This window comes from Parambassis ranga, chromosome 21 (genome assembly GCF_900634625.1).
Source record: "Parambassis ranga chromosome 21, fParRan2.1, whole genome shotgun sequence".
Classification (NCBI taxonomy): Eukaryota; Metazoa; Chordata; class Actinopteri; family Ambassidae; genus Parambassis; species Parambassis ranga.
This window is the reverse complement of record NC_041041.1, coordinates 20,005,210-20,031,387: the sequence shown is the minus strand read 5'-3', so window position 1 is coordinate 20,031,387 and position 26,178 is coordinate 20,005,210. Positions and strand designations below refer to the sequence as shown.

The following is a 26,178-nucleotide window of genomic DNA, read 5'->3' as shown; positions in this document are numbered from 1 at the left end:
TAGGTAGAAAACAAATTCAAGAAAACAGTGGTGTAAAGTAGAAATACACAAAACCTCTATTTAAGTAAGGTAACATTAGTGCGTTACTTGACACCACCGATAAATACACAGGTGAAACAAATTAGGGTGGAGCAGGTAATCAACAAGGTAACCAAATACTAAAATACAATTATACTAAAACTAAGGATTATATTTATAAATATATATTCCCAAGTTTGAGAGCATGAAGGGAGACTTGAAAGAGGGTGGATATCTGATGCGTCAGTGACAAAACTGCTCAACTGACAGATGCAATGTGGCAAATCTGAACTTTAGAGAGGAAAGTGTGGAAGTGAAGGAAGATAAATGTGCAGGAAGAATCAGGTGGGTCACTGAAGATGTTTCTGATACTGTTTTTGTCTGCATGAAAAGAACCCAGCAGCAAAGCTGAGCCATCTGTGCAAGCATATTCAGTATTGATATTATTATAAATGACAAACATATGATAATGTGACATTTTGAAGTAGACTTACCTAGAGGTGAGCCCATGCAGGTGCCTCCGTTTAGGCAGTAGTCTGTACAGTGGTTGACCTCACAGCGCTCCCCCGAAAAGTCAGGCCAGCAGTAGCACCTCCAGTCTCCTTTCTCATTGGCTAAGCAGCGGCCTCCATTTTCACAGGGGGGGCGACACAGTTCACCTTCACAACAGCAGAGTCACTTACTGTACTGGAGCGTGCAGAGGTCACATCTTAATGTCAGACATCAACAAAAGGTTCATACCTGAAGTACAGATTACATGCAGGAGGCACAGTGCTGTATAGTGCCTGCTATGAATGGGTACCTGAATATCCTTTTAGTGTTACTGCTGATTCATACAACAACCATTGTGGTATGAATGGTCTGACATCCACCCACACAAACAAGCAACAACACCATTGATCGGAAGGACATGAAACATCGTAATGCTATACAACATCTCTGCAGCAACAAAGCAGAGACTCTTATATGTACAGCTGCGGCCATGGTACAAAGCTGTAAACCTGAAATTCTGTGGTGCTTGATTGCAGCCTCAAGTGGCAGCTCAAGACAATGCACTTTCTGTTATTTTTTTCAGTGTTGGATACATGTTTTCGGCCATGAAAGTTGCCACTTCACATTTTCACTATCAATTCTTTCCTGTGAGTATCATTAATATTTAAAGCACCTGTGTCAAACTCAAGGCCCGCGGGCCCACTGCCTCTAGCCAGCACCATGATGTCCAAAACACAACACAACGGCCCAACTGGCCCGAATCTTTTTTGTAAGTGTAAAAGTTCAAATGAATATAAATTTAAACTACCCACAACATTCCACTGAATAGAACCACAGTCATACTAACACAAATGACAATAACGGAAAAGAGTAAAGGCTCATACTCGTTGTTGGCGAGACAGCCCAGCTCTGAGCTTTAATTGTTGGACGGCTGTGAACAATAAAGGTGTTTCAAGCCGAAAAGGAAAGTGGATGGTGACCACAGTTTTAAAGATGGACACAGCAGTATATTTTAGAGAGTTCAGTGGAAACAAAGCTGCCTGATGTGTGAAGAAAAAGTCGCCGTCCTGAAGGAGTACTCAAACACAGAAAACAGAAGGATCAGAGAGGCGAGAGGAAAAACGAGGCACACAGCTACAGACGAGGCTAACACATTTTTTTCATACAGTCAAACAAAAAACAGTGTCCCCTTCATAGGGCCCCCCTCAATTTGCTAATAAATGAATAGTAGTCCAACATGAGCAATGAACTCCAGTCCCCTCGGTGGAAGTACAGACATTACAGACACAACTTAATGCCAGTGTCTGATAGTCTTTATTGCTGGCACTCCTTATACTGGCTCTCTAACACAATCTATTATGTATTTTGTTTTGGGCATCACATTTATTGATCTATTCTGTTTTTGTGAATGAGGATGTGTTGTGTATGATGATGCCAGAGTCGGCTTACCTGAGATGTTGACATCGCTGCAGGTGCCGTTGACCAGCCCCCTCCCCTCTGGACAGGTACATCTGGCACCGGTTGGATTGAGCAGACACATGAAATCGCAAGACATTCGAAAACATGGATTTGACGCTGGATAAACAAAAACGAAAGAGAGAAAGAAAGAGATAATGTGTAAGTCTTGTTTATTTGTGAAAAGTGTGACTGTTCCTTTTTAGACAAAAAGCTATTTATTTCAAGTGTTTTAATTTCTTGTTTGAAGTGTGCTATTTTCTTGTAGCCCCCGAGAGGCACAGGGCTGAAGCATATAAATAACTTCTCACACACACGTCAACAGATTAAATAATCAACGATTGTGGAGTGTGTTAGGAATTCGCTGTTGTCTAATTGATTAGTGGCTTTTTGAAGTGCTCTTTCTAATGCTGCCTACAGCGCAGAGACAAAGTAATGTAAACATCTCATGGAAACCTAGTTTGATTTAATCAAAGATAACAACACTTCCACAACGGGGAGTCATCGCATTGATGATCAGCACGTGTAAGCTGCGAAACAGGTTGGGCAACTTCTAATTTACATGAGATTTGTAACTGACTATAAGAAGCCAAACCAGCTGTGTCCAATGAAGTGACAATCCTGCTTGTCTCTCTAACACGTCACAATGGCGACATTATCGCTGCCTTCTGTACAGTATACACCAAATAGAGCAGTGCTCCATTTTTACGGATGAGGATGAAAGATAATATTTACTGATTTTTTTTTTTTCGCTGAAGATATCAAGCTTTCACTTCTTGCAAGCTGAGTGCATCTCCTGCCCACAGATTCCATGCTACATGCTGCACGGCTGTCCTAATGAGTCTCTGGGGAATGCAACATCGGCCCTGTAAGTGAAAAACTGACCGAGACTGAGCTGTTTGATGCTCACTATCTATTAACACCAGAGACGTAACAAATAACTGACACTGGTTTACCACAAGAAGAAAGTGAGAGGAAGGACGTGGTTGTATCGATTAGCTGTGTCTCAGAAAACAGATGGGTGTTTTCATGCTGCACACCTGAAAGTGTTATGTCTTCAGCTCAGCCTCAGATCAGTTCAGTTCATCAGTTCATTACACTTTTGGTAGTTACAGGAATAAATGAATATGTGCATTTAACATGGGTTTAATACCATTACTTAAGACACATGTTTTCACATTTTAATTATAATCTGTTATAACCTTAAGAATTCAGTGGAACACATAGATTGTCTTCTAAGTTCAACTACTGCCAGTTTTCCTTTAGTGTTTCACTTCACACTGTGTCTTAAAGTCCTTACAGTCTCCACCAAACATTTTGCATCTTATTTCAACACAGAGTAGTCAAACATTTCTGTTTGCAGCAACATGTCTGTGTGTTAACGTGTGGTGATTTGCATTGTTTTACTGGAAGCTCACATGCTAGTCCTAGTTTGTTTGTGTTTTGTTGCTGTGGTTTTCATAAGTCCCTGAGCTCTCCCAACCACTGTCTAACATTTGGCTCCAACCAGGGACTCTAGAAGAAGAGTCTTAGGGGGCTGTAATTGTAAAACTGTAGTCTATAACCACATGTATACAATTTGCCTAATAAATAGATAAGAGACATACATTATATTAATTGCATTATTAATATAATAATAGACAAAGCAGTGCATGGTACCCCATCTAGCAGTATTTCTGTGTGATAACAGAGTCTACATATAATCTGCCTATTCAGATTTCTTTTTTCATAATTTACCTGTGTGTCTGTCTGTTACAATTGTGTCAGTGTGCATCAACAACAAAAATACTTGAACACGGGTGACTGTGCTAACACCATGGTCTTCTAATTCACTGTTGTGTGAAATCTTGCCGTCAAATTTTGGCCATGTAATTGATTTGAAAAAAAATGTACCATATTAATATATTGATCTTCCCCTTTGCACCTCTAACTCTGACTGACTTGCAGCATCCCTGGCTACAGTGTTTCATAAGCTATATGTTCCCACGGTGTTGCCACAGAAACCACAAACTATGACCTTGCATTCTAATGAGACCTTTACTTTTAATATCACTTATTAATGATGGCCTTCATAGCCCTCTTCATATAAATAGTTTATCAAATGACAGGAAGTTATTATTATTAGATATTCAGTGACATTTATGTGTAATGACCTGATGCTGCTATCTGTTCAATATCCATGTTTGACCTCAAGGGAAGTGTGTTATGTGGTTAATTGCTACTGAGACATGTATGCCTGATTTAACTCATTTTGTGTGAGTGGCACTATGCAAATTCATTTAGGCATTTCTTGTCTTTACTTAGTATTTGGACTGACACTATGTATGTGAGCAATGTAAAAATAGTATAAGAAAGACTACTTACTGTCTTGCTGTTTGTAACGGTGGGAGATAAAAACATTAGTGGGCCTCTCCACCCCCAAACTGAAAAATTCCACAGACTGTTTGCCGTACTTGTGAATCTTGAAGACTTCGTGTTTTAGTCCAGTGCCATAGATGTAGTCCTCAAATATATCAATTCTGTATGGTTGGGAGATTCCTGAAGCGCAAGCAGAGAGGGAAAAAAAAAGCAGATAACATCAAGTAGCCTTTCCTAACACACTCGGTGCCGCAAGATGATGAAAGTTTCTGCCCTGTGGCAGAGGGAGGAAGGAGGAATGGTGTGTGTGTGGGCCGACTCTTCTCAACACACACTGTTTAGAAGCTGCAGACACACAAGCAGTGTTAACTTTGCAATTATTTGATAGAAAGAGCTGAAGAAAAACAGCAACAAGTGCAGCATGAATAGTATGTGTTTAAAGGGAAAAAAGGTTGTGCTTTGTTTCCCATATGGGTTTACCGTGTCTGTCGCTGATTGTCACCAGAGGGTCCGAACCATCCAATCTCATGCTCCCTATCTGTGAGAGCTCAGGATCAGCCCAGTAAATGCGTTGGTTGAAATAATCAATGGCCAGCCCTGTGGGAGGATGAAGGTAAGAGATTTATTTACCTGACAAATTACACAGGGATCATTGTGGAATCCCGCAATGCAGGAGACCTTAAGGTCAGGACTGTAATATCTAGCAGATTACAGAGAGATTTTTTATTTATTTATTTAATTATTTTGTGTCTACCTCATAGGGGCTGTTTTAACTTTAACATTTCAGTGTCCTCACTTTTACTTTCTCCCAAAAGTCTGACTTGGTAATTGAGCACCTGGCTGAGGCACTTTAATAGCTTTGCGTTTTTCCACTGATGATGAATTTCTCTTTTTTGTGACCAAGACAGAGCATGGGTCCCCTGAATTAAAGGAGGCCAAAACAGTTCTTCAGAACTAGATCAGCACTAAGTGCCTCCCTATAGACGTACAGTAACAACACAACCCTAGTGGCTGTACAGAATTCCTGACTCTCAAAATGTAGATTGTGTTGTCTTCTTTTAGCTTTTTATAATAGGGCTTCAATTGATTATTGGCACTTCGACACAGGTTGGATTGTGGACCTGTATCAAAGCTGTTTTCTTTACAAGAATGCAAAGGACACACCCCTTCTGGTGGCCCCAGTGGGACCTTAGTTTAAAAAAAAAAAAAAAAACATATGCATGTGGAGAGAGAGAGAAATAATTTTTTAAAGCTGTTTGAGTTGTACTGTGACTGACTTGGGAGTTTCTCCTGCTAGTGCTGGGTCAGACTTTGAGTTTCTTTAAAGCACCAAAGAAACTGTGCGGTATATTTAAGGCAGCGTTTCTTACATGGTCAGTCTTATCTCCTTTGAATCTCACATTAATTAATAATTTATAACAAAACAGTTACAAAAACCAAAGTAGAAGACAGCTGGCAGGTGTAAACATGGATGTAAACAATGACGGTTTCACAAAATCCCAGAACACTGCTTCACAGACAGATTTTTATGAAAAACGATAAGCATTCAAAATTTATAAATGCCCTTGAGGCGAGACTAGTGATAAGAAACTGAATGTTAATATTATTTTTTTTCTTTACAAGGAAACTGCATTGGAACATAAATAAAAGAAAAGCCTACCAGTGGGTCTCCTAAGGTTTTTCTCCAGCAGTATTCTGCGTAAAGAGCCGTCCATGGCTGATTCCTCTATGTGGGAGTGGTCGCCTATTACACTCCAGTACATCATTCTATAAGGGACAAAGGGTAGGTAACATTTCAAAACACATGAACACCACCATGTTCTTATATGTTTATATTAAGGGGATTTGACTGAACACACAATGTTGAGAGATGTATGATTAAAAAAGTATTCTTTTTTATCAGACCAGTGTTTTTGTGTTTTTACCTCGGCATGTTTCGACTACTTACTGTAGTCTTCGTCAGAAGTCACGTGATGTTACCGGTGACGTGTCTGCCAGCTGATTTTATGCAGGTTGTGGCACCATTCTCCCACCACTCCAGGTAGTGAGGGAACAGCGCTGTCCCACACCTGGGACACAGTGCTGAAGAAGCCGGACTACAGGTGGCGCTGTTCCCCCACTACCTGGTCACCGGTAACATCATGTGACTTCTGAAGAAGACTACAGGAAGTAGTCAAAACATGTCAAGGTAAAAACGCAAAAACACTGGTCTGATAAAAAAGAATAATTTTTAATGCTATAAAAAGGTGAAGACCAAATGAATCTTGTTGAAATGTTGAGAGATGTAAAATAATAGAAATGCTTATGACTCTGAGCTGACTCTATGGTGATAATAAGTTTCAATTTTCAACGAGCAATAGGAAAATATGATTCCAGCCAGTATGTCATGTCTTTAGAATAATCACACATTTGTTCAGACTGTGGCTTACCCTCTGGCTGGGTTGACAGCGATGGCGTACGGCTCTCCCGCTATGTCAGTAATCAAGCGGGTGCAGTTTGGTCCTTTAAGCTGGCCCACATTTATGGAATATCGTAATTTAGTCCAGTGGGCTGTGTAATAACTGAACCAGTGCATCCGAGAGTGATCAGTCCAATAAATGTTTCCTGTGATCCAGTCAGCAGAAATATCTCTGGGGCGACGGAAGTCTGAACACTGCAGGCAATACAGTCATAAAATGTCAGGTGCACTGTAAAATCTATAGTCCATATGTTCTCTTAAATTTATGTCTCATGGAAGACATAAAATACTTACAATGTTTCTGACATTCGTTTTGCTCTGGCTCCTTTCTTGAGTGTCTTTGTAAAAGATTCCACCGGGGTTAAACTGGGTGGCCCAGATAAACTTTTGGTGGTTAAACAGAACGTCCATCCCGATAATGCGGGCGTTGTCCTCAATGTGAGTGAGCAGTTTGTGTCCCTGGCTCTGGTTAAATGGATACACAAAGCTTCGGATTTCGGTATCATTCGCTATGTAGAGCACTCGATCCTCTGGTCCTACAGAGAGTCATTAAAAAAAAGGAAAGAAAGGTAAATACCATCTTGTGTAGAGGATAATACAGCAGACCGAGCAGAAAAAATATTTCACAGTAAGGTCATATCAGCAGAGTATGGGAAATATAAAAGGTTGTTTGATACTCAACTTCATACCTTTGGCTACACAGTTGCCATTGATCTCCTTGTAATTCCGGTCACACGTGCATTTAAAAGAGCCTTTAGTGTTTGTGCAGTAATGGGGACATGTGTCGAACTGCAGACATTCATTTATCTCTGGAATAAAAGAAGAGACACTGATTCGTTTTGTAAAAGGTTGCTTTAGAAAAGTTTCCAGTGGTTGCAAAGTATTCATATATATTTCATCATCATTTTACACTTTATATAAAAGATTATGAATAATATCTGACAAATGAAAGGACCAAGGCCAAATACAAGGCTTTACCCAGAACATGATATGAATAAGCAGGAAATTAGTATAAATCATTTTTTTTCATAATAAGTGTTGCATTAAACCCATAGAATGAAAACTCTTACAGACACAGTTAAGTGACACTTTCTATTTGTATAGACGTGACAAAAAGCCATTAACTGCGAATGAAGAAAGCCACAAGGTTGACTAAATAATAAAAGCACTCATCCAAACAGATATGAATTTATGCAAAGTTCTTCACAATGTGGGAAGATGTCGGTTTATTGAAACCAGACGTCTAAGTGGGATATAGTTTAACCCAAATTGACATTGAAATGCTGTGGTCACATTATTTGTGTTTGACCATTTTAAAGGATACTTGTTCTGTCTGGTCTCAACAGAAGCATCATTTACTTCTACAGCTTAGTTCCAGAGCTGCAAAATTATTAGCTTTTACTCACATAAAACCCTGATGAACCCAATGCCGGGAACATGCCACACCTTACAAAAACGTATAGATGCTATAGCTGAAACCTCTACAGGGTGCAGAACAAAGCAAGATTCACATGTTATCGAGGTCTAACATCAGAGACTGCAGGGTGGCTCTCTTTTTTTCTGACAGTTAACAGCCAATCCACTGAACCTAAAATCTGAACCGTACCAGGGTCTGTTTGGAGGGAGTGAGTTTGGAGATTATAGAATACATTTGTAATAATGTACGCTATTCTTTGTAAATGCAAGTAGGTCAGTATGAACCTGAATATTTTAATATAAGGGTCATTGAGGAAGATGGGCCAAATGTTGAAATAACCCTTAAACCATCAAATGATTTCAGCATTTCAGAGAAGAGATCACTGAACAAATATTATTGATTAGACGTGATGGATATTCAGTCTATAAAATGATTTATTTCTTTGAATTAGCCAAAATCTAAAGTGATTTCTACCTATATGGACTTGTTTTATCTCCTGCATCACTTCTATTTGGCATGGTGCATTAAAGGGTAAAACATTAATGATTAAAAAAGTAATCATTAATGATTTTTTTCCCAGCATGCCTCTCTGGTCTTATATTTGCTTTAATACTTTTTTATCATGATGATAATTTTCTTCAAATCAATCTATCATAACCAGTCTATGCCCCACAAACACACACTTTCCTTGTAGAAAAAGCCTCAAATGTCCACTTAAATGTGAACACACAGAGGGCCTGGGGAAAAGGCCTGGGCTACCAGAGAACACTTTTACCCTCATACCACCAGACATGTCTGATTATGAGGTTAGGCTTTGCTGAACCAGCTCACACATAGAAAACCTGGTTCTATTGAGCCACTTACTAAACTTTGTAGTTTACCAATAATTTTAGTGAACATAATGAAACTTCAGGGAACAATTCAACTCAATTTTATTTATGTAGAGCTTTTTACAATGAGAACTGTGTCAAGACGCTTTACAGAAACCCAGAGCCTGAAGCCCCTGCAAGTAAACCTGCACTCTGAGATTTGAGAGTGTTCTATTAGGAACATACAGTACTATCAGGTCCTGCAGATATAAGGGAGCTAGTCCATGTAGAGCCTTGTAGGTAAGGAGAAGGATTTTGAAGTTTATTCTTGACCCCACTGGGCGTGAAGAGAAGCTAGAACAGGAGAGAAACACTTTTGCGGATTCCTGTCAGAACTCTAGCTGCTGTGTTCTGGATCAGCTGCAGGTTATTAATGGAGCAATGTGGACATCCTGATAATATTGAGTTGCAGTAGTCCAGCCTAGTCGTAACAAAAAAAGATGCTCCTGATCTTAGCAATATTACGGAGGTGAAAGAAGGTGGTCTGAGAGACCTGTTTAATATGAGAGATAAACGACATGTCTTGATCAAAGATAACTCCAAGGTTCCTCGCAGATGTACTCGAGGCCAAAGTAATGCCATCAAAAGAGAGAATGTTATCAGCTTTTCTAGTTCTAAGATGTTTGGGGCCTAATATGAGTCTCCTATCAGAGGAATAACATCCTTGAGGAGCTGAGAGGGGATGGGGTCTAAAAGACATGTAGTAGGTTTAGATTTACTGATGCTGGTGGTCAGCTGGTGGTCTATGGGCACAAAAACAGTCCAGAGGTACCGGTAGATTAGGATCTGTTTCTAGAAGTGTGTCCTCGACGGTTGCTAGGAGATCATGATTGATTTTTTCTCCAATATTAGTGATTTTATCAAGAAGATCATGAAGTCTTCACTACTAAGAGCTGCAGGAATACGAGGCTCCACAGAGCTGTGGCTCTTTGTCAGCCTGGCTACAGTGTCAAAGAGAAAGCGCAGGTTGTTCTTCTTTCCTTCTATTAATGAGGAGTAGTAAGCTATCCTCGCTTTATGAAGGGCCTTCCTATATGCCAGTAAATGGTCTCTCCAGGCCCTCTGGGATTCATCTGAATCTGGAATGCCACTTCCTCTCCATCCTTCGTGTAGTCTGTTTCAACGATCAGAGCTAGCCTGATTGTAGTTTTCTTCTTCAGTGGAGCAATACTCACTGTGAGTGTAATGTGTCTGCAGTGTTGAGAAAACAGTCCATTTCTGCAGGAGTAATATTTAAGTTGATACCCCCTTTAGTACTTATAAAGGCCCTGTATTAATAAATGAATGAATGAATGAATAAATGAACAACTAACATAAGCAGTTACTCAATAAAATCAACAACACTGCAGCAACTGTATCACAAAGTTTGCTCTATGCTTCATTCTTAAACTTCAGGAAAAAAAAGAAGAGCACTGATTCAAACGTTACCTTCACAGTAACCTGTCTTCTGGTTCCTCTTGAAGCCAGGTTTACACTGGCATACAGCATTAGCATTTGTCTGGTTGCAAATGGCATCCTCCCCACACGGATTTGTTTTCTTTCCACATACATCCTCGTTGGGAACTACAAATAAAAACAGGACTTTGATTACACGTTGGTCCTCTGCATCTGGGACACCTGCTGAGCTTCTCCTTTGATGTGCAAAAGCCAAGAGGCCATCATCCGATTTCATATAGTACACAACACACCTCAGACATGGGCATGCATACATTACCATAAACAACAAAACATCACGTCTAAAATGAGGAGATTGCTCTGCTCCAAGATAACATCGCAGTGGTGACATTTGGTACTTTTCATCTCTTCCGAATGCTCCTTTGATCTGCTCCAGTCAATCGCTGTCTGTACTTACACAGCTTACATTCTTGCTCGTCTGAGCCGCCATCGCCACAGTCGTTGAAGAGGTCACACTGCAGCTGGATTGGGATGCAGCGTCGGTTGCTGCAGGTGAATTCTGTCTTCCCACATGGCCGGGGTCTTCCAGCCAACACCTCTGCTTCAGTACAAACAGTCAGTTAAAAAAAACTGCTGGATCAGATATTCTGGTAAAAATCTGATGCTTTCTGTGTCAAAAATCAATCAGCACTGTAAAGTTCAACAAGCAGCCCTGTTTAGAAAACTTTTTGCAGGCTTGCTTCACTGCATTTTGATGAACTGAATTTTACTGCACAATGACAGGTGGTGTTTTTTTTTTGAGGAAAATAGATGCAAAAATGAAGGATGCACACAAAAACACATCTGTTTGTTAATTATCTTGCCAACAAAAATGATACAGTTTGATACTTTCTCCAGCATTACAAAGACGGAGAGCTTGATGGAGGGAATGATGGGATTTAGGTCAGATTGAAGGGACAGACAGATGCATACAATGGTGACGGGTAATGGACTGGAGGAAGAGATGGATGCATTTATCAATGCAATTGGCGAGGAAGATGAATGAAATAGAAGGAGAGAGAAAGTGATGGAGGGACTGGGTGATTTGTCGCTCGTTTTCCTGTCTGTTCTGTGTGATGGTTCACAGAGGGCTTGTGTTGAGGGGACTTGTGAGGATGCTAAGAGGGCCAGAATCTTGGAGAAAATAAAAGAAGAAAAATTGATCAAATGTTTTCAGTGCAGTGTGTCAATTTTCACAATGGAATAGTGTCTGTGTTTTTCCTTTTAGTGCTGTTTGTAAGGGCATTTAATATTGGTGTTTGTGCCCTTGTCTGTGGTATACATAAACTTATTTTTTCAGATTTATTATTCACAATTGTTAATTAATTGTTTGTGATTAATCAAATAATCTAATGTATTCTGACATTTTATGGACAAACCAGTGGGAAGTGTCCTAAAAATATTCCTGTTTCCAGACTTAACAGTTCCAAATTTCTATTAATTGACTAAATGTTAATTCTTTAGAGTACACAATGAGTACCTAGATGATAACTGTTTGTGTAGGTGAGTGAACTGTCCAAAGAAGCTCCAAGTAAAGACAATCACAGTTTGCTGTGATTGGGCTGCACAGGGGACCAAAATAATGAAGGCTGGCTGTACTGAAGAACCGCATGCATGAAAAAAAAAAAAACAATAATACTACTGTTAATTTTCTGGCTTTGTCACAATTCTGAGACCTCATAGGAGTCACAAATCTGATTGTTGTCAAAAGTATAATTAACAAGAAGAAAAACCCTATTAAACACTTTACTTTACTCTTTTCCGGGACAGACTGCCTTCTCCAGGCTTCCAAATTAGTTAAACACAATGATTCTTTTCATGCTAAAAAGCTCATGAACTCTCACAGCCCAATTAATATTTTGGGTCGATAACAGAATGGAATATTTGCGCCTCTGTGCACCAAGGACAGGAGTATCAGGGGAGCATTTCACCTTCTGCACTTTGTTTAAAAAAAGAGGATAATTTGTCATGAAAAACTTGCTTAGTGCAGCATTGTATTAGTATTAGTACACTCTGTGCTCACCACACTCTTCCTCATCCGAGTTGTCCCCGCAGTCGTCCACTTTGTTGCAGACTTGGTCCATGCGCAGGCACACGTGGTCGTTTCTGCATCGAAACGGTCGTGTAGGCGGGCAGGGAAGTTTTGCTGCGAATCAAAAGACACACACAAAAAAGCTAATGGATGTTAAATGAAGTGTGAAAGGACAAGGAGATATTGCCTCCTAGGAAACAGATATAATATGCTTCTTAAGGAAACCTTGTGTGAGTGACAACTTCAACCCACCACACGTGTCTACATCTTCATCGGAGTTATCTCCGCAGTCGTCCTTGCCGTCGCACACCCACGTGTGTAATTTGCATAAAGTGTTGTTGCAAATGAACTCATCTGCCCGGCAGAAGAAAGCACCTGTAATTACAATAAGATCAGACGTTTAATAGTGTAACTCAGGCAGAGAAGTGCAATCAAGGTCTGTTACAGATCATTTTATACAATGACCTAGCAACAACATGGATCACACTATAGTTAATATCCTTACATTTGCTTGTTCAATTGCTAGTTCTGGCGAGGAGTGCAGAATATTGTTCAAACAGTTTTTTAACAAATTTCTATTTAGAATCCATTTAGATATATCATATCTCAAGATTTGGCTCGACAGTATTCTTTACATATATTATACATATCACACATACATATGCTGCATTCAATGACCACTGGGAAGTTCATGATTTTTCCTGTTTTATTGGTGATTTATACATTTTACTTCAAACCAGCAGTTTTTTAGGGTTCAGAAGGGTTAAAAGCTCTGCAAATATCACTCATCATCATCATCTGCGGTCACACTTGTACCCACCCTGGCTGCAGTTTTCTTCATCACTGTGGTCCATGCAGTCCAAAACGTCATCACAGCGCCAGCGCCGCGGGATGCAGTGTGCACGATTCAGACACAGAAACTCATCCTCCCTGCACTCCTTAACACAGCCGACCTGTCAGCGAAGAAACGCCGTCAAGTCATCAAGCTGTGACCACAGCAAACCCAAACACTGAATGACTCACGTTTTAACACGAGTTGATCCGTGAAGCCGCACAATTATGCGCTGTACTGACCTCATCTGAGCCATCCAGACAGTTATCATGGCCATCACACCGCAGGCTGGCGGACACACACCCTCCGCTGGCACACACGTACTCGTTCACAGAACAGGATGGGGCAGCTGCAGACAGGGAAGGCGCATTAGTCACAATCCTACCGTGACCATTCGCATGAGGCCTGTTCAGTTTTGTGTTCACTAAACAAGTGGAAATCACAGCATAATCCTGACTGAAACTGTGGCTCTTGGAGAGAAATTAGTCAAACGTGTCACTCCTAAATACAGAACGAAGTCTTCCTGCAGGTCTAAGAGCTCATAAGCTGTACGACCTGCATGACCCACTGTTGTGCAAAGTACTACAGAGGCTTGGAGAGTAATGAACATAGGAACTCAATAAAGCAAATCAGCACGACTGAAGCCTTTTCTTTTCCACAACAGAATGATCTCACCTTGTAGTACAGAACACTTCATTTTCAATTACCACAGAACTACATGGAGATAATTGAGAACATTACTGAAAAAATCCCTCTCACATCGTCTACATCTATCTTTCATCTGGGAGCCACAACATAGTACAGGACTGTGCTGATGCCATTTCTTTTAAATAGAAACTGAGGCCATGATGAGGTGGCATCAGTGCTATTGGTTTCGAGTGGCAATGCCCTCACAAAAAACACTAATAAAAAAAAAGAAAAAGAAAAGAAAAGGGAGACCATAAGGTCTATAAACAGGAAGCGTCCTTTGCACTGACAACAGTACAAGACTTGTTACAGAACAGGAGTAAGACAATTGTAATAAAAAACAAGTAAAAAAAACTCTCAGACTTGAGTGGCCCTGGACTTTCATTTATTTTTATACCTGTTCCCTGGCAGTTTTTTTCATCCTCTCCCATCTTGCAATCTTCCTGGCCATCGCACAGCCACTTCAGCGAGATGCAGAGGTTGTTTTGACAACGAAACTGGTCGTCTCCGCAATGTGCCTCACAGCCTTTCTGTAAACGGATACAACACAAAAAAGCAGAGAGGGTTGTTATAGTCATCTTTAACAACTGGTCATAGATGTTCATATCATTTAAAAAAAAACAAAAGATTGCATAATCCACTATGTATCTTCAGCATTTAGGTCTTTATAGCTAATTATTCTTTGTAGTAAATTCAGATCCATCTGGTACGAAGGAAGCATGATTATGGGTGAAATTTTAAAGCAGCTACAAGATGAAATTGACCTGAAAAATCCTGACCAGACTCTGAAAGCTTTTGTCCCCAACACTATGAATTACATTCAAGTGAGACTAATGATGCAGTCAAGTACTTTTCTCAAGTTCGTGGAAAAAGTTGAACAGGTGACGGCTGCTTTTTACACACTTTGGATCCATCCCTCCATTAGCTATACCTGATTTATCGAGTATAGGTCCCAGGGGAATGGAGAGAGTTAGGGTACACCTGAACAGATTGTCAGTCCATTAGAGAGAGACAGACAACCAGTCACAACCAAATTGTTATTCGTTGCTGTTCACTCTGAGGTTTGCCCTCTCAAAATTAAAAATAAATGCACTTTTCTATCCACGAACAAAGGGCTGAAGTTCAATGTGGATACAACCAACTGGTACATCAATATTCTCCCCAAATAAACACATTAACCACTTCTGTATGAATAAAGATGGGCATTTTAACCGATGACAGCCACTGTGACTGAATTTAATAATCACTGCTGATGGAAAGGCAACTTTCTTTTCCTGAAAGTATTTGACTGTGCTGACCCAGAAAGCTGGCACAGGGGAGCCAAATAATAAAGGGTTAATTAGGGTTGCAGCGCTTTGCATGGAGGGGGATTATACGTAAAAATTGCTTTGCAAATGTTGAATAGTGCAATAAATTAACAAGAATAATGAATTGTAATAACAAGGCATTGTCCTTGAATTATGCATCACTGTATCATTACCAATGATGGGTTTTTTTTTTTTTGCCTGAATCCTGCAAAAATCTCGTTACACCATGCAATGTAGATAAAGGCGCATTTAAGTTAATTTCTTCAAGAGTGTAAAATTACAACGGCAATTTGAAAGCCTCATATTCAAGCATCGTTATGAGCAAAACAAGCCTCCTTTGTTTTGGTGAATGGCGTGGGGGATTAGGGTTTCCAAAAGCAAATGAATACGAGGTATTTCATGCACTAATGTACTTGAAGGTACAAAAATTCATCACAGTGATATTTCCTGTCCATGACAAGCAGATTTGGATCAGCACAATACATTTGGTCTACAATGGGACTGTATTCCTTGCAAGAGGCGATATACCCGTCTAATTTCAAATTAGATATTTAATCTGTGCTTGTGCTGCAAGCTCTGATACTAACAGACATTTCCAGGAGATTAATCACAGACTAAATTATACTGGCCACATGCTATAATTTACCTAACTTACTATTATTTCAATAATATTATTTCTAAGTATATATACTTTTGTAGTGTTTTCACATTTTTATATGACCTGTAATTTCAATAACCATCAATTACCTCTAAATTATAACATTTGTTAACATGCCTGGCTTGCCTCTGACCGGCATCTTCAGCTTTTGCTGGTATAGATGCTCTCTGGTCTCTGGCTGTATGGCTGCATCTGTCAGCTCCATGTTAGTTTTTTTTTTAACCACCTCTCCATTTGAAGCACAATTGTTGTAGTCATTACATGTACCTGTACACAGTCCATATGCCAAGTAAAACTACAACAGCAGTAAAGTAAGCAGAATACAAATGGTATCATCGGTGCTTTAACATACATGTTAGTGTTGCTCAATTGCACATAAATAACAATATATATTTGTAGTTTTACAACTAAATTGAAAATTCCTATACATTTTACAGGCTTCAGGTAATACAAGGTAGCCAGACATTTCAATTTGTCAATACTTTTTACTCGTAGCTGTGATAAAGATAAGGCCTCAAACATACACTGTAAATATCAGTAGTAAAAATAAAAAAGTCAGTGCAACTACTAAATTTGTGCAAAACGTAGTTTGGGCTGCAGCTAGCTATGCAGGTGAGACATGTAAAAAAAAACAATCATAATTGCAGGGTTAGTTATTGAAATTGCTGTTATGGTGCCAGTGGGTTTTCTCACATGCACTGCTTGCTTCAGGTCCTTTCATCATTTTATCAATGATAAATTTAGTAAGATGCAACAAAAGAGGCCCAACCCATGATACTACTACCACCCTGTTTCACTGATGGTTGATTTTTTTTTCCACTTCTTCAAACACCAGGCGTCTTATTTTTGCCCTATCTGTCCACAACTTTTTTTTTTCCCAGCAGCCCTCTGGCTTGTCCACTTTTTACCGTATCAAACAGTAGACTGGCAGCAGTGATCTTTTTGGAGAGCAGTGTCTTTCTCCTTGCAGCTCTGCCATGCACACCATGGGTGTTCAGTGTTTCCCTGATTCATGAACAATAACATCAGCCAATGCAAGAGGGGCCCTTAGGATCCCACAGGTTACGCTGGGTTCCTTTGTAACCTGACAGATATAACACATCTAGTTTTTGTGGTGATCTTTGTTGATAGACCATTCCTGGGCGGGGAAACAATGGTTTTGAGTTTCCTCTATTTGTACACAATCTGTCTGCCTGCAGATTCATGGAGTACAAACTCTTCATAGAATGGTTTTGCAACCTCTGTCTCATTTTTTTTCCTACGTTTGGTTGGGTTCTCTTTGTCTACTTTCAGGACTTGTGTGAAAAGCTGCATATTTATGCAGAAATATAGAAACTTCTAAAAGTTTCACAAAGTTTTGAGCAGCACTGTGTATAAATAATTTCACCACAATAAGAAGTGTTGTTACATAACCTTGAGAAGGAGCCAGAACTTAATGGTGCAGATAGATGTGGCCTGGTACCTAGGGCTGCACACATACAGGACTTTTATTTATTTGTAAAAATGTAAAAGGGTACTTTCCACCCAAGAAGAAAAATGGAAGATGCATTGTCTGTAAATGCTTGGTGCCTGATTTTACATCCATTCATAGGCAACATGCCTGCGCTACATCTTGTTCAATCTCTGTCTTATTTCAGCAGCACTGTAGGGTAATCCTCTAGTTTGACTTGCATGTATAGTAAACACTGACCTCATCTGAATTATCCAAGCAGTCATAGTCCCCATCACAACGGAACCGTGAAGAGATGCATTCTCCATTAGCACAGGCAAAGTCCTTGTGGTTACAGGTGACTGGCTCTGAGGCAAGAAAAACACAAACGATACGTTAAAGGTAGGGTAGGAGATTTCAATCTGATGCACTTTTTGTTAAATTAGTGTAATTTCTCTTTAGCAACCAATTAGTTCAGCAGTTTCACTTTAAAACGAAGAATATGAATCATCTGTGGAAGCTATAAAATGCTAAAAACATCAGCCAATCCTGCAAGGCGACCCTGCACAGAGTATTGGCTGGTTGTCACTCTCTTCCTGCTCTGCACGCACCAGAGAGGTACGTGCATGATGGCCGAAGTCACAGACTGGTTGGGAGGCGTGGCTTCGGGGTGAGCTCTGAGAGAAAGGGGCGTGTGTTTACTTTTGAAATCTGGCTGACTTTCACTGAGTTTTCAAAATCTCCTACCCTACCTTTAAAAGGTCACATCAATCTGACACGGCAAATAGTGCAGTTGTAAGCCCTATGTTCTGGGTTTAGGTTGACATGCTAATGCCTCAGAAAAAATATTCCTGTCTAATTGGAGTCATTTTGCACTAGAAAGAGATAAAAGCTGATCAAGATGTAAATACATTCACTGTGGCGCTCCCAAGAAGGGGGGCAGCATTCTGTCTGCAGCCAAAAATCTTGTACTGTATCTGCCATTTAGTGCAAGACTGTCCCTGAGGGCAATATTAGGACGCAGCTAAACAGCTGCATCTGATCCACTGTCTGAGCCCTCCTCTCGTTATCATGGACTGTTAGTTAACTCGGGGTGTGTGTTATGAGTTGTGCTACAACAGACTCCCAGCAGGCATTGCAGCAAAATCTGATTTGCAGCCTATCCACTGACTGCAAGTTCACCTGCTTAATTCTGTGCCATCTAACACTTGACTGGCTTTTATTTGCATTTTAAGTGACATTAATGGGTATGAGGACCCAAGCATCTAATAAATCACACCAATGATGCATACTCAGCAAGAACACACAAAAGGCATGCACATACTCATATAATGTACAATTCGCCTCACACAGACATGCACACAAGAATCCACAACAGGATGTGGAATTAACGATGTGGGCTACCAGTGTCATTTCATGAGTAAATAAAAAGTTTTCTTCCAAAAGTGATGATGAATATCGAGACAAAAGGGAATATGAGGCGGGTAAATTACAGAGAAGAGATGGTATCATGAGCTCAGGAGTCTGAGCCTCACATTATTCTTTGACAAACAGCACAGATAATAAGAACATGCTTGAAAGAGAGTTGTGAGCCTGGCTGACTCGATAGTGGGTAACATTAACCGCTATCTGTGTGTACACAAAGGGGGAAGGTCTTAACAGAGCATGTAGGACGTCAAAGCCATGTATAGGTGAACAAACTGAAAAAAAAAGTGAAGGTACTCACTGCAGTTCTCCTCATCCGAGTTGTCCCCGCAGTCGTTCTGGCTGTCACACCTCCAGTGGTCTGGGATGCAGTTGTTATTCTCGCAGTGGAATTCATGAGGTCCGCAGGTCTTTTCATCTTTTTCATCAGGAGCAAACAAACACCAAGATGAAAATGGCTTCAAAGAACATGAATATTAATAGTGTGCTAGCTATCATATTTTCAACGTGTAATCAGCGTTTCCTCAGGGTTTCCCTGAGCAAGTCTGACACCAAGTTCAAAACACAGCGCGCACTCAAGAGGCTAATGCACCGTAAGATGAAATACCTGACTGTGCTACCAATCTTCCAAAAACCAACAGCACTTGAGAAGTTAGGAAACGTGAAGATTCTTATACAAAGCAAACGCTGAAAAGCAGCAAGCAGCAGGACAAAACTGGATTCAATAATTACTAGTTACAGACACTGGAGACTGATACTGATTCCTGACTGATGGTTATGGGTGTGGTCTTCCCCATGGTATTTGTCTTTTTGCCATCAATGAACCAAAACCACCAGCAGTAAACAGTAGAATAATTTCTGCTGCAGTGAGAGCAGCTCAGAGAATCCAAAAAGCTTTAAAAGATGAAGAGAAAAATGAGAAAAATCCAAACTGTAAAAAAGCCAGCAAACCCAGACCCAACATAAAAAGTCTAGCTAATTAATCAAAGTGCAACATTTACAGATCTAGGTCCATGCCAAAAAATGTCCTTCACATATTATAATGAATCTCTTTTCAGAGTGTTCTCGAATATTTAACTGCATTTGCTGCTTTTGAACTGGTTCTGTCTAGAATTCTGATCACTGTGAGAGTGTTAACAGTGGTTTGTACTTGCTGCTCCAAAAATGACGAGGAAAAGATTTCAAGTCTAAAAATGAAATCAGTCACCACGCTGTTAAATATTAATGACCCGAGATAAAATGAGTCCAAATATCTGCATTTGTCTCAAAAAGGAACAGATGCTTTGACATCTACTCCCGTAACACTTCCTCAGAATGGCTTTTCAAAGTCAAGCCAAGAGCTTCCTTTTAAAAAGCCATTTCTGTCCAGACATCATCAGGGATAATAGCCAAGGTAACGCTGTCATCAGTTAGGGAAGAGATGTGTCAAAAGAAGAGGGTGGCAGATTCTGCCTGGATCTCTTTCCAACATGACAGCAGGAGGAGTGAATCAGGAGGGAAAGCTGAGTGCAGCGGCGGAGGACACGAGGCAGCGATTCATTAGGAAGCGGCTCAGTCACTTACAGCATTTAAAAGATGTGACACGGGGGAAAAAAAGCAATATTTCCTTGTTCAGTCAGAGCTCATTACCAAGCTAACAAGCAAAACTTCCTTAAACAGTTTGAGGTGATTCAAAGTGAAAATAAAACAGCTATAAAGGAAGATTATGGCGTCTGTGTGCTCTGGAGTGGTAAGAACTCTTTTTGGAGATGAATTATTAAATGAAAATGAGAAACACAGCTAAGGGGCAAAAGTCATCGGCAAAGTACACAAACATTAAGTCAGTGTCACTTCAGAAGTTAATTGACATTGAAACAGACTGAAATGATAAAGGAAGTGTGCGGCTGCAAACATCAAAGCACAGAGGCTGGATGAAGTGGAATATAAATCGGATGTTCACTCATAGCTAGTGACATCACCTGTCTCAGCGCTCTGAAATGGCTCTGACAATCACAGTAGCGTCTGACAACAGTGGAGTGAGACTTCTGCTGTCAGAGCAGCAGCAGCACAACCTGAACACCTCAAATCTGCAGCCAGGGGCAGATGGTGTGGATTTTTATTCAACTTGCACTGTGGTGTTGAAAATTAATAATTAATGTGTTGCTGGAGCCTTTTTATGTTGCTACATCAGTCAAAGCAATTTCGCTCTTATTTCTCCTGAATCCTGTGATGTAAATGGTTATTAGACTGTACATTTTGTTGGCATTTGCACTGCAGTGAGAAATCAGATATTATTTGTTCTGGCAGAATACATTTGGTCTTCCTCCCGGCCAATCACAATTGTTTATTCAATTATGATGCAGGTTTGTTATGAATACTGTACAGAAAATTACATCACAAGCGCTAATGCTCCGACAAACACATCCAGAGACATTTTATTTTTGTCAACATATGTTGTTTCAAGGTGCCAAACATACAGACGGCCACAATGGGAATTCTGACATTAAGATCAGAATTATTCCTGCTTAGAATTCTAAATAATAAATAATAATAAACCTTTTGTTAAAATTCTGAAAACAAGTCATAATTCTGAGATTAAAGTCAGAATTCTGAAAAATATAAGAACCTCCACATTTTTTACAGTGGCCCCTGTATTCTTTTGTTCAAAATACCATATGCATTTTCACAAATAAAATAAAGCATGGATACTTTAGCTAAAGCTTTGAGGCTTCCTTAAATTGGTTTACCTTGTGGCAGCCTGCTGGTTTGCATGTAATTTCATTAAGGTAAACACAGACGGCTGTGCATAATGGAGCAGTGCTTTGGCATGAAACTGCCCAAATCTCAGGGTGGAGATTTATCAACATATGTGTCTTACTGCCTTCAGATGGCTGGATGGATGATGTAAGAATCCTGCTAATTTTGATCAATGTAGAATGCTGCTTCTTCAAAATAAATGAAACATTTCATTTTTATTCCACTTCATAAGTATCTGCTGGCTGATGGGTGATTAATCTAAATGCTTGATTTACATCGTGAGCTTTGTTCCTTCATGCCTGTTTACTAATTGATGGACCACAAACACACAGGGTCCTATACATATGCATACATCTCACATCTTTGAACAAAATGGTAAACAGAAAGTATGCTAGGTTTTGCAAAATCACCAAAGAGGTGTAGAGTTAGAAAACATGAAAATATCATCACTATCAACTTAAGCTTTATTTTACCAAAATTCACAATTCACTCAAAGGTTTAAATGGAACACTTTTCAGACTTGCAAATTTAAATGATGATAAGTGATGATCATTTGCCTTAAATTCTTGAGTGGTCCATTGGTTATTTCAACATTTTGATTAGGTACAAATATTTAATCTTTGACCATTTCAGAAGCCATATTGGCTCTTTGCAAACCCATTTAAGGTAGATTACTTGTTTTTCTCTGACCCTGTCCTCCCATAATACACTGAGAAAGTGTGTGTGTGTGATGCCATCATCTGAAATCACTGTGCGTGCTTACTGACAACTGAGACAGCTGTCTTTCATGGCATTCTCGCATGGCCATGAAAACACATAGAAGGTCAGAGCAGCATGTAGTGTAGAATTAATGCAGATTAAATTAGATTCCTCTCACTTTAAATTAATATATGTGAAGTTGTGTAATTTCGACCACTCACCACAATTAGCCTCATCTGACCCGTCTGCACAGTCGGGGTCCTCGTCGCAAACCCAGAGCTTGGAAATGCAGTGCATGGACGCTTTGCACTGGAACTGGTCTGGGGAGCAGGTGCTTTCAGCTGTAGTTACAGAAAACAGAAGACATCTTTATATGAAGGAAAGGCCCAAGGGATAATAAAAACAACTCTGATGTAAGAAACAGCATTTTATAATAGCATGGGAGCAGCCGTTTTTTTTTTTTAAACCAGACATTATTAAACGCGATTTTAATTTCTGGCTGCAGTGTTCATTACAAAAGTGCATTCAATAGCACATCCATTCACACTGCAAGTCTAAGAGGGGCTGAAGTAATTAGCTTCACTATAATTAAAGCTTTTTCTCCATTTCTCCTCCTGACTTTCTTGCATTGTCGTCCAACCATTTTCACCCCTTCTGCAATTGCATGCAAGACAAATGCAGCGGTCTGAAAGACTTGAATGGGGTGTGATATTCTGATGAGTTACATCATTGCAGAGAAAATCTGTTCTTATCCTCTGTGTGACTCAACATCTAATCCCTTTTCACATGAACAAGCCATAACAAGGGGAAGCTTAATGAGGACTATGTAATGTTAATGATGTTATACAGTATATTCTCCCTAAGCATAGAAAGAAATGTCTGTCTTGATGTATTAGATTAAACACACACACACACACACACATGTATATATATATATATATATATATATATATATATATATATATATATATATATATCTTCAAACTATAATTTTTTTTTATGTAGGTATGTCCAGCAATGTTGGGCCAGACTCATCAAACAGAGGATATGTCTCTAAGCTTCCCTTCTCAGAGCTCAATAAAGTCATTCAAGACAATGAGTCAGGGAGTAATAATGCAGAGCCTTACGGCAGTCTGTCTCATCCTCTCCATCGCCGCAGTCATCCTGACCGTTGCAGCGCAGGTTAAGAGGGATGCACTTCTGTTTTCTGGTGCACTTGAACTGGCCTGACAGACAGATGTAAGTCTCTGAAAGAGAAAACAAGAAGCAGCAAAGGGAGGTTGAGTTTAAGAAAAAAAAACATCTTCATCTGCAGCACTGTATACCTGGAGTCTTAAAAGACTTTCTGATATTCTGAGGGATAAGTTATGCTTACATCTGCTTTGAGTAACAACATGCGAAAAGTTTGTGCCTTAAGATATACTGTTACACAGCTACTGCTGCATGCACATGTAGTTCAGCACTTTAGGGATTATGCAAAATAATCTGAATTTAATAATTTCTGCAATTATAATTAAAAATAGCAAGACCGCACTGTCTGTGATTATAAACATCAGCCTTTGTGCAGTAATGCAGTAGCTCAGGGGTATGATGACATTAGGAGAGGGTGATGAGAAGATAACCCCAATCCTGGAAGACAGGTGACAACTAGATCCATGGCAACATATTTAAAGATTGATGAATAACTCATGTTAGCCACAGAGCTGAAAACCTCCCAGGAATGTGTCATCACCAGAAATGACCAAGGAGTCAGATCACTGGGTTCCAAAACTCTGATTCTGATTCAAAACATATCTTCCTTAAATATCATTCTTGCATATTTAAGGAAGTCCCTGTAGTACTTTCCAACCATGGATAAATCTTGAGTCCTTCACTCCACCACAGATAAAAGAACAATTGGTCTTGGGTTTCTGAGATGCAAAGGGAGCACCCCACTACACTGATCTCTTAAGACAGCTGCAGGAGAAAATCAAGAGGATTCAGTGTGGGCAGCTGACAATAGAGAGAGCTCTTCCTCCAGGACAAAATTCCACCACACACCCACCTTGCTGCACACAGACTACTACCTTCCATTTTGTTATTAAAGAGAGCCATTCCTTAATTATGCCAATGTACTGAAACTGGCTGAGATTTACTATGCAAGCACTCACGAGTCCTCTGTGAACAGCATGAATGGAGCTAAACAGCTAAAATATTTATTTAAACCTGCTTCTGGAGCTCACATTTGATTGCATTTTTGGCAGTTATATGTCAGAATTGAAAAAGCAGAATGTCCTTTCATCTTTATTACAGCTAGGGCATTTTGACTACAACATGCTAACACTGCTAATGGACAACGACTGATTGGTTAATTGGTTGGTTATTATTAAGTAACATTATTTTCCACAGTTTTTAACAAGTTTTACAGTATTTTCCAGCCTTACCACAGTTTGTCTCATCTGTATTGTCACCACAGTCGTTCTCTCCGTCACAGATGAAGGGAGGCAGAGCACAAAGGCCAGTACCACACTGAAAACGCCCAGGCTGGCATTTGAATTCCGCTGTTAATGAGTAGAATGATGTAATGTTTGATCAGAGAGTATATAAATGAGACAGTGTGTGCTGTAAAAACACTTCACTAGAGGTGGACTTCTTCTGCATTAGTACTATTTCAGGGTCAAAGTTGGGAAAACATGGTACTCACGACAATCAATTGGTTCGTCTGAGCCGTCGCCGCAGTCGTCCACTGTGTCACACTTCCACCAGAAAGGTATGCACTCATCTGTCCCACAACGGAACTAAAGCATAAATAATTTCAAGTCGATGTGAACACTTGACTGTGCTTTAGCTTCAACATTCTTCAAAGCCGAAGTCAAAATCAATACACAACCATTTTCTAGGAACTACAGTGCATGTCAGAAAAGGAAAGCCTATGAGAGTAAAGCAATTAGCCTTAAGGGAGAGAGTACTGGTCAAGAGAGGAAAACAAACAACATGACTACACTAAACTTAGAAATGGGAGGATGGAGGAATGGAGCTGACCTGACTGGAGGTGCAGTTGGAGAGGCAGGTTTTATTGTCAGCAGCCAAGTAAAAATTTGTGGGGCAGGCACATTTGTGTTCCCCACCTGGGGATAGCAGACACAGGTGGCTACATCCTCCATTTGCGATCTGACATTGGTGTTTAGGTACTAAAGAGAAGGAGAGAAGTACATGACCGAGTTTGAACTGCATTACTCACAACATTTTCTTCTTAAAAATATAAAGGAGGTCCATAACCACTGCTCGACATGGGAGATGGAAGGAACATGAGAGCCAGATGGTTTTTGTACCTTCAGGCTGGCGCAGAGAGTGGTAGACCTTGATGGATTTGATTGCTTGCCAGGAGTTGAGGAGCTCAATCCCTTGAGCGCCAGTTGTCTTGTGGGCACGCCGTAATGATTTGGACTTCCCATCCGTCCAGTAGACAAAATCCTCAAACAAAGTCAGTGCCATCACTCCTTGGATGTGATCATAGGACACTAGAAAGAGGCAAAAACCCATGGTGAGCTTCAATTAAATTTTGTCTTATGCCCTGGGTCACAGTCGCTTCAGTAAAGAGTAAGACCTCACATGCTTTAATTTCCTATCACAATTAAAGACATCAGTTTTGTTTATTCAAATGGCTGAAAATGTCTTATTTACTAAAGTATGCAGACTTGTGTTTAGGTGTATGTTCGATCTAGAAGGTGTCTATAGACAGTTTGGACATTAAATGTAAATGATTCTTTAAAATATGTTTTCCAGAGAGCTGCTGAATTTACTGACACACAGGGGGAAAATGAAAAAATCCCTAACAATTCTGTGTCCTTCATTTTCAATTATAGCTAGAGCTGATAAACACTTGTGACAAG

General features: G+C 39.9%; 1 protein-coding gene across 1 annotated transcript in view; it reads right to left on the bottom strand.

The window, feature by feature from the left end:
• Positions 1–26,178, bottom strand: part of lrp1bb (low density lipoprotein receptor-related protein 1Bb) — a 239,100-nt gene that overhangs the window by 16,059 nt on the left and 196,863 nt on the right. The window contains exons 61-83 of the mRNA XM_028393416.1: positions 25,618–25,806; positions 25,328–25,476; positions 24,990–25,083; positions 24,730–24,846; positions 23,434–23,553; positions 22,528–22,647; positions 19,173–19,289; positions 17,708–17,814; positions 14,450–14,582; positions 13,608–13,714; positions 13,354–13,486; positions 12,786–12,908; positions 12,525–12,647; positions 10,920–11,063; positions 10,496–10,630; positions 7,471–7,590; positions 7,076–7,317; positions 6,753–6,976; positions 5,984–6,090; positions 4,804–4,920; positions 4,330–4,503; positions 1,960–2,085; positions 513–677 (exon numbers count right to left, since the gene is read on the bottom strand). Coding sequence (XP_028249217.1) covers positions 513–677; positions 1,960–2,085; positions 4,330–4,503; positions 4,804–4,920; positions 5,984–6,090; positions 6,753–6,976; positions 7,076–7,317; positions 7,471–7,590; positions 10,496–10,630; positions 10,920–11,063; positions 12,525–12,647; positions 12,786–12,908; positions 13,354–13,486; positions 13,608–13,714; positions 14,450–14,582; positions 17,708–17,814; positions 19,173–19,289; positions 22,528–22,647; positions 23,434–23,553; positions 24,730–24,846; positions 24,990–25,083; positions 25,328–25,476; positions 25,618–25,806 — 3,186 coding nt within the window. The remainder of the gene's footprint in view (positions 1–512; positions 678–1,959; positions 2,086–4,329; positions 4,504–4,803; positions 4,921–5,983; positions 6,091–6,752; positions 6,977–7,075; positions 7,318–7,470; positions 7,591–10,495; positions 10,631–10,919; positions 11,064–12,524; positions 12,648–12,785; positions 12,909–13,353; positions 13,487–13,607; positions 13,715–14,449; positions 14,583–17,707; positions 17,815–19,172; positions 19,290–22,527; positions 22,648–23,433; positions 23,554–24,729; positions 24,847–24,989; positions 25,084–25,327; positions 25,477–25,617; positions 25,807–26,178) is intronic.